Source organism: Perissodus microlepis, chromosome 16 (genome assembly GCF_051167445.1).
Source record: "Perissodus microlepis isolate ML-2025 ecotype Zambia chromosome 16, ASM5116744v1, whole genome shotgun sequence".
Taxonomy (NCBI): Eukaryota; Metazoa; Chordata; class Actinopteri; order Cichliformes; family Cichlidae; genus Perissodus; species Perissodus microlepis.
Genome location: NC_140476.1, coordinates 7818081 through 7828876, shown reverse-complemented (window position 1 = coordinate 7828876; position 10796 = coordinate 7818081). Strand labels below are relative to the sequence as shown.

The window sequence follows — 10796 nt, the reverse complement described above, 5'->3', positions numbered from 1 at the left end:
GGTGGAAATGCTGGAATAATAAATTAGTCTTGAAATACTGTTTTAGGATTAAGGTAGAAATTTGCCTTTTTAAAAAGCATAAGCATAAGTTTGGGGTTTAATTTGCAGTCTGTTAGTTCAGGAGGAGCTGTGACTTACAGATCCTTTCCAAAAAATTAGGATATCATGGAAGAGTTTGGTTATTTCCATAATTCCATTCAAAACAATAAACTTTCATAGATTATAGATTCAGGGCCCACAACTTAAACGATTTCAAGTGCTTATTTGTACACAATTTGGGCTTCCAGCTCATAAAACCCACGAAAACAGGATTTCAAAAAATTAGAATACTGTGAAGACATCAGCCCAAATTTTACAGGGCATGAATGTTTTAAACAGAGTTTCACACATAACTCATCTACTAACCTGAAAGCACCTGCACAGGTTTTCCCAGGTGTCATTAAATTGCTTCACTCCGTCACATTTTTTTTCCTGCAAAAAATGAGACATTAATGGCGATGTCTTCACAGCATTCAAATTTTTTGAAATCCTGTTTTCGTGGGTTTTATGAGCTGGAAGCCCGAATTATGTACAAATAAACACTACTTGAAGTACTTGAAATCATTTAAGTTGTGGGCTCTGAATCTATAATCTATGAGAGTTTAATGTTTTGAATAGAATTATGGAAATAAACTTTTCCATGATATTCGAATTTTTGGGAAAGGGTCTGTGGTGGCTCTCCATGCTTCCATCTGCAGGACAGGGGGGAAACTGCAAATATTTCCTCATAAATCCATCACAGCTGTGTTTAGAGCTGGACAGGTTACTAATCCATAAAGAAAAGGGCCAACAAGGCTGAAAACAAGAGATTCTTTATTCACAACAGAAAATCCAAACAAGATTCAGACAAGTTTTTTTTTCTTCTTTTAGCTGGGTAACAAAGAGAGCTGCCTTGTGTTTAAAGCTAATTTCCTCATCTTATTCAGTTTTCTGAATGAAGACCATCCAAAAGTTCAACTACAGGCTTATAAACATTTACTTTGCAAAGGCAGAGATGTGTCTTTAGTTTAAATTCTAGCTATGGTGGCCCTGAGGTGAAAGATCCAAAAATAAAAGAAAAACTAGAAAAAAAATGACAGCCTTCTCTTCCATCCCTCCAAACCCTGCTCACCTTGCCCCGACAGACTCTCAAATCAGTCCATGGCTAAAGGCTCATCTTCAATCTTTACTAAATCTGGCTCCCCATCTTTTTTAATCTCAAACACCTGAAGAATAACCTGAGGCCCGTTTGCGCTCAACCCCTCTGCTGACTGCCCTGGATCGACAGGTGGTGCTAACTGACTCCTGGACACCCTCCTATTCTCATCCCGCCTCTGCGACCTGCTTCCAGTCCTATGCCCTTTGCTCCTCCTCCTCTTCCTCAGAAGCCTCTGGCTCCAGGAGATGTTTGAATACAGCTGCAGAGGATTGCAGCAGCTTTGCGTGCCATTCCCCGTCACTGAGGATGGCGCTCGAACACACCGCCTCCGCATGTCCTCCTCCACCGCTTTGAACACCAGGTCTGTGATGTCTCTGCGGAGCCTCATAAGCAGCACAGGGTCTTCAACCTGCCGCATGTCAGCCAGCATGACCTCAGCAAACTGGTTGAGGACGTCGTGTTTGGGTGCCGTTTTATCAGGTTGATTGTCTTCATCGCGATGATGCGGACAACTCAGAGACACGACCTCTGTGACCCGAGGCTGTGGACACTGAAGTGGGGCGAAGCTCAGGGCAGAGTCCACAGACTGGGGCTCATCCAAGTCTTGGCCACCTCCATCTGCATCCAGCTGGCTGCTTACTGAGCTGCCCATCTCCTGATCAATGTTCTCCTCAGTCTTCAACTCCTCTTCATCCTTCTCATTATGATCCACAAAGTTGTCCGCCTGCAAACAAAACAAACAAAAAACATGCAGTTTAGAGGATTTATAGATATATAGATAAAGCTACCCTGTGATGATGACAGCGTCAGTCGCTATGGAGCAGGCTATCAGTCTGAGCTGTCCAGCTGTATCCTCCTTTTATGCTGTTCAATAGGCTACTGAACAAGTTTAAACTTAAACTTATGCAAAATTGCAAAACTCTTAGCTGTGTCTCTAATAAAACCTCTGTAACTTTGCTCTGTTTCACTTCAGCAGCATCAGGCAATGTTCATATGTTGATTAATGGTTTTCTTTCGTTTTTGATCTACTGCACACAGAATATTTTTATAAAACCCCAGGCCAGGAAAGTCGCCTTCATGTTTTTCTGTGTTTTATCCTCAGTTACTTTGACACAAAGGCATCTTCTGTGATGCTTACACCTTTGATAAAGTCTCGCAAGTGTCATCTTTCTTTTTACAGATATAAAAATATGGAAATGTACAGATGCATGATCTGAATTATAATATTTCTGACTGAGGCAAAATTTTCCCCGATTCCTCGATTCGAGACCTTGTGAATCGGATCGATTCTAGAAATCAGTGACGATACCCAGCACTATTGATTACCTCTAACTGAGACTTGTGTGAAAACCTCTGCACAAAGTTTCATGATTCAAAGCCGTGTATACTTGCTAGCATCTGCCTACTGGGAACGAACCCTCCTGGGTAGCGTTCTTCTGCCAGATTTGTTGAAAAGAATTTCCTCTTCCTACCTGCAAGCAGCCTTTCAGAACATGAGTCATTTGAGAGAAGAAGAACAAGCTGCAAAAATGTTTTATATCTGACCCTGAAAAACTAGTTCAATTATTTAATTCTTACAGGCATTACTATTTTGACTCATTATTATCAGGATGTCCTCAAAACTCCTTGAATTTAATCATTAATTATTATTAATATCTGGCGCTCTTTCACAGTGCGTCTTTTGTCCTGTCTCCTTCTCCTCAGCCAGCTCCCCCTCCCCCTCCCTGAGCCTAGTTCTTCCGGTTAAAAAGGACATTTTCCTCCCCACTGTCACCAAGTGCTTGCTCAAAGAGGGTAGTCTGAATCTTGTTGTTTATTTCTAATATTAAAAGAAATAAAATGGCTTTGCAAACACATCAGACCCAGAACAACTTAAGTACTTATTTTGAATTGAATATTTGCACTCCACCATCTGAGAAACTGTCCGGTTTCACTGTTAATTTGCTGTTAAATGCAGCGGGAGGTCGTCTGCTGGATTTATCAGTTTTGCTGTTGACTGTGTTTGAGTTAAAGTCATTAAAACTAAAAATGTAAAATGCTAAAAAAAAAAAAAATGCTTGATCATTCTCATGAAGTCTTCAAAACATTTCACATTAGACACAGCCCTCTGAGTTATTCTAAATATAAAGGACTTGCTGCTGCAACTTTAACGTCCCCCCCCCCCAATTTTCTCACCGATTGATGTTGTTATTTCTTTAAACTGTGATAAGGACCTTCTTTAATATTTAGGAAATGTATTTTTCTCTTTGCAGACTTACCAGAGATGAATATCCTTTCCTGCGAACTATGTAAGGCTTCAAGAAACAGAGTTTCTCCCTCAGCTTCTCCTGCTGTCCAGGGCTCAGCTTCTCCTGCTGTCCAGGGCTCAGCTTCTCCTGCTGTCCAGGGCTCAGCTTCTCCTGCTGTCCAGGGCTCAGCTTCTCCTGCTGTCCAGGGCTCAGCTTCTCCTGCTGTCCAGGGCTCCGCTTCTCCTGCTGTCCAGGGCTCCGCTTCTCCTGCTGTCCAGGGCTCCGCTTCTCCTGCTGTCCAGGGCTCCGCTTCTCCTGCTGGTACAGCACCCTCCCGTACTGTGTCCGCAGAGACCTGGTCCTCCTCTCCACATCAGACACTGGAGAAAACATGAGACACATGCAGTCGCAAGAGTGCCTAACGGTGCATACTTGTTATGGTAAATAAGAATAACTTTATTTACCCCGAGGGAAATTCTTTTGTCATGTACATGCTCAAAGCAGCAGGAGAGACAGAGGAACAGATAAATAAGATATACAATAAGAATAGTAGTATACAGTAGTAGGATAGTGCAAATGCAATAAATGCGATTCTTCTTACTGAATCAAGTTTGAATGAGTCACTCACCAAGATGAATCTGGTTTTTTGAGTCATTTGAGTCATTGAGTCAGTTGCCCAGAGAGTGCAAAAATTTTTCCATTTTCACTCAAACTTAATTTGTTTCTCTTTTCATATATATCCTATCCTAAGCAACTATTTTTATAGAGCAAAAAAAATTAAGATTTCTAAAGGAAAAAAAGTATTTTTATTTTATTAGTATTTTCCTCAAATGTGTCAAATATATATTTTCTCATCTAAATGTCCACAGAGCTGTGAGCCAGGGGGCGGTAATGCGCCTTAACATCGGTGGCCAACGATGAGTGAGGAGGGAGAGGGTGAGTGAATGGCTGTGTCCCAATTAAGAGACCGCACACTTGAAGTACGCATTTTGAGTGCGATTACGTCACCGCCACGCGACGACAACAATAAAACATTACTGTTGGCCACATGTCGGCAAAGTTATGTGACATTAGTGATGTTTGTACTTTCAGCGTTAACTTGGTTTTAAAGCATCTAAAAAGCGAATGTGATGATTTTATGGATAATTAAAGTCAGTCATATATCCACAAACACAACAAGCTGAAAGTCAGTGATGCTGCTCGGTTTGCAGTCCTGAATATCACGGCACAAGCAGGATTCACTGCACTGTTAATGTTAGCTATGTTATATTGCTGCCTCTGTTCGGTGGTGTCGAGCCAAACGGACTTTAACGTGTGTTTGAACGAGCTGACGGTTCACTCGTTAAGCTGAAAGAAAGATGCTTTAATCACAGAAGTCACACATGTGTCCACTGTACCATCTGGGAACTCTTCTTGTTTAGCACTCGTAATAACACAAACACTAAATCCTCCTTTTCTTCTGCTGCTTTGTAGCAGTGTATACACCTGAGACTGTCACCTGTCGGTCTGTCCTGCACTCTCTCTCCTTTTCTTTCTCTCTGATTGTGTAATAAAAGTATGAACATGTATTTATAAGTTACACTTGTGTTTGAATCCTGCAGCTTATCACACATTTGATTTCCATGTGTGACAACTGCAAGTGTCCAGAGTGAGGACAGACTGAGGGACCCACTGCTGCACATCATCTGTGAGGCTTTGCACCCCTGATGATCCACCAGGACAAACTCAGCAGTGTGTGAGGAAGAGGAGGAGGAAGAGCCAGCAGCAGCTGACAGATGGAGAGAATAGACAGACTGAAACAAGTTTAATATTCAGAAACCTAAAGTATGTATCAGCAGCAGAATGGACCTAAAAATAAATGTTTGTTTCAGTTCTATGAAGCTTTGAGTATTTTGGATTAGTAGTACTGCTGTGTTTGTTGCATCATATTGCTGTAATTGTTTATATGCTTTATATATTCTGAGGTAAGTTGATCTATAGTGTTACATCATATTCTAGGGCTGCACGATTAATCGTTAGAAAATTGCGATCTCAATTCATACTTATGTGCGATCTCATTTCCAAATGACAACGATTTACAAAAAAAAAAAAAAGAAAAGAAAAAAAAAGAAAAAAAGAAAGAAAGACGACGACGATTGTACCGCATTTTGATCCGGGACGTAATCTGCATGAAAACAAGCGCTCACTCTTCCTGCTCAACAAATGACAAGGGCGGAGCCTTATACCACGTGATACAGAAGCTGGCTGCTAAAATTGGCAGGGAAAAAACAACGGAGAGCACGTCAAGGATGGCGAGAAAGTGACTGGAGAAAATCCGTCCCGGTCAACCACCCAAACATCAATAACGGGAACCTTATACAGCGCTTCCCTATACCCGTCGAACTCCCGCAGGCACAAAGAAATTACAGAGGCTATTACTTATCACCTGACCAAGGATATGGCTCCCATCAACACTCTGCAAAACGAGGGATTTAGGAAAATGATCAACACCCTAGACAAACGCAGTGCCATCCCGCAACTATTTTTCTATTGTTGCACTTACCTGCTCTATACACGCAGTGTCGAGCAACGATGGAGATGGAATTTCAAGCAGTACAACATTTTGCGGCAACGACAAAATGTGAGACATTTGTTGTTTTTATGTTTATTTATTGTTTTTATGTTCAGTCTCAACTGTTACGAAGTTGATGTGCAGTTAATAAGCGCAATAAATATTTATACTGGAAAAGAAAATCATGAGAGAATCGTGATCTCAATTCTAAGCAAAAAAATCGTGATTCTCATTTTATGCAAAATCGTGCAGCCCTAATTCTATAAGGATGTTATGTGTTTGTATACTTTCTGCCCAGTTTGACCCATTTAGCAGAAGTCAGCCTGTTTAAGGCTCTGATATCTATTCTGTATGACTTAAAGCAGTTATGACATGGTATGATTTTCTCACCCAATAAAGGAATATTTAATATATCAGTCTACTCTTCATTCTATCAGAAACAGTTTTCACAGCTCGTACATTTTCCTTTTTACACATATATGTAGGCATTGAGCCAAATGTAATAATGCCAACATATGAAATGAACAATATTTGTCTCTTATGTATAACACATCTATATATACACTGTCAAAGATACTTGTCTTTGAGTGAAGATTTAAGGTGATAGGAAATATAAATAACTGCAACTTGAATCTTTGACCCAGAGTTCAAGCTCACGGCTGTAATATATCCTGTATATTATATTTACATTACCACAGTGAGATAACATTAGTCTCATGACCAACATTAGCTAATTGTTATTTACTAACTAATCTTGAAATGACTGTTCAGTACAGAAATGAAGCCCAACTATCATGTTTTACAGTCCTGTGGTCTCAGCCTCAGATACTCAACTAATCAAAGTGATGTCATGACAAAAATGAATGACCAACAAAACATTTTTTCTCCATCCCTTTATGTCACACAATGCTGTATGTAACGTTTCTCCCGGTTAGCATCATGGTTGCTAGGCAACCTGAGCAGCGCAACAACGGCTAGACCGTCCCATTTCACAAGCCTCTCACTTCCGCACTTCTCATACTTATAGTACTCACCATAAGTAGTAGGCATAGTGCGTGTACTTCAAGCATGCAGACCCTGAATTGGGACACAGCCATCGATTTGTTCATGCTAGATTCAGCACAGGAAAGGGGGGGGGGGCTGAGTGACTCAAATGTGCTGTTAGCATGTTAGCAAAGCGATGCTACTGTGAACTGAGGAGCTATTGTCTTGATGTGAGCTTCTACTCAGTTTGTTCTTCCAATTCAGAGCAGAAATGTTTCTGTTAAGAAACTGGCAGTTGTTTCCCCCCCGCAATTTTAATTATAAGCTAGATATATTTGTACTAATGAAATTAGTTTTCTAACAGCAACAGGGATGAGTCAGTGAATGAGTCAGTTGGGTTTGTGAATCATGATTCACGAGTCAGTAAAGTGCTTCCCCAGTATTGAACGATTCGTTCATGATTCGCACATCATTAGAGCACACACACCGAACGCGACAGAAGCATATATACCTATATGAGAACATGCATAAATTAACTGCCTACATTAATTCATTGTAAACATACCTTCTGACTGGGACTTCGCTGCTGCCTCTTCGGGCTGTCCCTGGTCCTCCGGAAGGATGTTCTCCAGGGTCCGCACCATATTGCAGCTAGTCTCCCGCGGGGTGAGGAAGGGGTCCAGAAACCCCATGACCGCGTAGAACCTCCATTTCCTCCCCGATACTGCTGCAGACCCACTCCTCTTCTCCTTATCCATCCTCTTCTCCTTGGAGTATGTGTCCCTGAGGCTCTTCCACTTTCTCCTGCAGATGTCCTCTGAATAAACACATTCTCTTGTTAGCGGAAAGGTATTTGTACATCATTGGGAAATAGTGGGACAGTAGGCGGCTGGCTTCCCCAGGTCAGTCAAAAATTTCAAAAGAGAAATTAATGAACTTACCAGGTTGCCCTATATCTTTACATATCTTTCTCCAAGCTAGGTCCTTTTTATTCCTGTCTCGGTAGAAAGAGCAGTTGATGTCATACAGCTCCGGGTGGCTGGCTACTGCCTTGATGAGCCTTTCCCCCATATTGAATGAAGAACAAATGACTTTGGCTGGACCTGCCCCTTTGAACTAGGCCAGAGCGTTGCGTCACTAGGCTCCTGATTGGTTGTCGTGGCGCGACTTGAAGCTGGAGTTCAGATTTTTCCAACTTGAGCGGCAGATGCGATAAGCCCGAATGCATAAAATGCAGCGTGTATTTTATTTTGCGTCAGTCGCGATACTTGGTCGCGCGAATCAGGCAGAAAGCGTTTTCGCAACGCAAATCTGCTTCTGAAGTTTAGCGGGACCCCCAGTCGCGCTCCTCGCGCTCCTCTATTGACTTCTTCTTTTTCTGTATAGGTTTTTTTTGGCGGTTGGCAAACAGCAAAACGGTGCATTACCGCCACCAACTGGTGTGGAGTGTCCTCAGTTGACTTTACATGCAAAATAGAAGCTCTTCTTCTTCTTCTTGACGGAGGCTCGCGAGATGGCGGACTGAGCAGTCGCATCTGTCTGAACCAATGACTGTAGAAACCCAGGTACGGGCTGACATCTGACTAAAAAAGGAATACACAGTGGAACATTTCGGATGATGGGACTTTTACCTCAAGACTTTCCTACTCCACCTCCTAAACCTGTTCTTTAAAGCTGTTCATGTGTTCCGTGTTCCAATTGAAAACTAACATTTCTTTTTTTCCCTTTAACACAAGGGGACTTAAAGACTCAATTAAGCATAAAGCTGTTTTCTGTTCTGCAAGGGGCGACAGGCAAATTGTTTTTTTTCCTCCAGGAAACTCATTCTGAGGAATCTAATGTGAAGTTTTGGTCACAACAATGGGGAGATAAAAATTTTTTTAATCATGGTACAAACAGGTCGGCTGGGGTTGTTTCAACAGATGTCCTGGTAGATTTTTGTGCAATATGGCAGACAAAGATGGACATTGGGTTACCTGTGTGTTAAATACTGATAATACTCTGATTATTTTGATCAATGTTTATGGATTCAACAATGATCAAGAGAATAAGAACCTTTTGTATCAAATTTCTACAGTTATAAAGGAACTTAATACCAAATTCCCCACTGATTATATAGTAGTTGGAGGTGATTTCAATTTGACTCCCGAATGAATGGTTGGATAGATGGCCTTCAAAATTTTCAAGAGAACATAAAAACCCAATATTTGAAATTTTTGCTAATGATACTAAATTAATAGATGTATGGAGATTCTTAAACAAAGATGTCAAACAATTCACCTGGCACAAACCTAATGGTCAAAGCAGGTTACGTATTGATTATTGGTTGGTATCCAACTCAATTTTACAATAGGTTAAGGAAACAGTCATCTCTAATGGCCCCTTAAGTGACCATTGCACCATTATGCTAAGACTACAAAGCAAAGACCAAAACAACACATTTAAGGATTATTGGAAATTAAACTCTCAGATGCTGAGAAATGAGGAGTATTGTAATTCTATTAAAAAATAATAATTTTAGATATCCAGAATGACGAAGCCATCAGTACACCGATACTCAAATGGGAATATCTTAAATTTAGAATCAGAAAAACCTCAGTCACATTCGGTAAAAAGTTAAACAGACAAAGGAAAGAAGGGGAATCAAACGTAGTAAAAGAACTTATGAATCTTTATGGCAAATTGAACTGGACTGAGGAAAAAAAAGGAAAAATTAACAACTTACAATCTTAATTGGACAAAATGTACCTTCATAGAGCCAACGGCACTTATTTGCGATCCAAAGCCAAGTGGATAGAAGAGGGTGAAAAGAACACTGCCTATTTTTTGCAATCTAGAAAAACGTAAACAAGAATATAATTCAGTATGTAACATAATAATCAACAGAGAGGAATGTACAGACCCTAAACACATTTCAAATTAAGTATTTACTTTTTACAGTAACCTTTATAAGTCTTCATACTCAGAACAAATTATCACCTCCTTCTTTGACAAAATCAGTATTTGGATTCCAGTAATTGATGATAATTTTAGAGAAATTTGTGATGAAGACCTAACTATAGAAGAATTTGATTTTGCTACCAAGAGCATGGCATCTGATCGCTCACCGGGACCATGGAATAACAACTAATTTCTATAAGCACTTTTGGGAAGATCTAAAATTACTATTATTCAGTGCGTATTAATCAAAAGGAGCTTACGCCAACAATGAAAGAAGGAGTTATAAAATTAATTCCAAAACCGGGAAAAGATAAGAAAAAAACTAAGTAATCTAAGACCTATAACACTCTTAAATAGGGACTACAAAAGTTTTACAAAAGTTTTAGCAACCAGACTAAAAACGGGTATACCCAACACAATCAGGATTTCTCAAAAAAAATACAAAAAATATTTACCCCTCCAATGAATTTATAAGAGAAAGACTTAAATTTGTGTCAGACAACTGTTATATTTGTAAAACAACTTTGGAAACAACAGAGCACATGTTTTATGGGTGTGTGACAGTCCAGAATTTATGGAAATCCCTCCATATCCTAATATTGTCCCAGTATGGAAATATTGATTTTTGGTCTTTTCAAATAGTGATGTGTCGGTCGCGAACGAAACGGCTCTTAGAGCCGACTCTTTGAAGTGAACGACGCGAGCCGGCTCCTTATTGGGAGCCGTGGGTTTTTTTTTCTTTCTCTCACCCTCTCTCTCTCTGGCACTTTTTTCCGCTTCACTCCGCACGCGAGGGAAGAGGGGGGAGGGGCGGTAGTTACACTCACAGTAGCACAGGAACAGAGCAGGAGGGAGAGAGAGAGAAAGAGAGCCAGGGACAACAATATCACATTAGAAAGGTATAGTGATCATCCAC

General features: G+C 40.5%; 1 protein-coding gene across 1 annotated transcript; it reads right to left on the bottom strand.

Annotated features, from left to right (window-relative positions):
* Positions 1-835: 835 nt before the first annotated feature.
* LOC146370366 (uncharacterized) lies at positions 836-9176 on the bottom strand. The gene is made up of 4 exons (XM_084908693.1): positions 7882-9176; positions 7506-7757; positions 3436-3785; positions 836-1901 (listed from the first exon to the last, which is right to left on the bottom strand). Exons 1-4 carry the CDS (start codon positions 8009-8011, stop codon positions 1173-1175), a joined length of 1461 nt encoding a protein of 486 aa, XP_084764819.1. The 5' UTR covers positions 8012-9176; the 3' UTR covers positions 836-1172.
* Positions 9177-10796: the final 1620 nt, after the last annotated feature.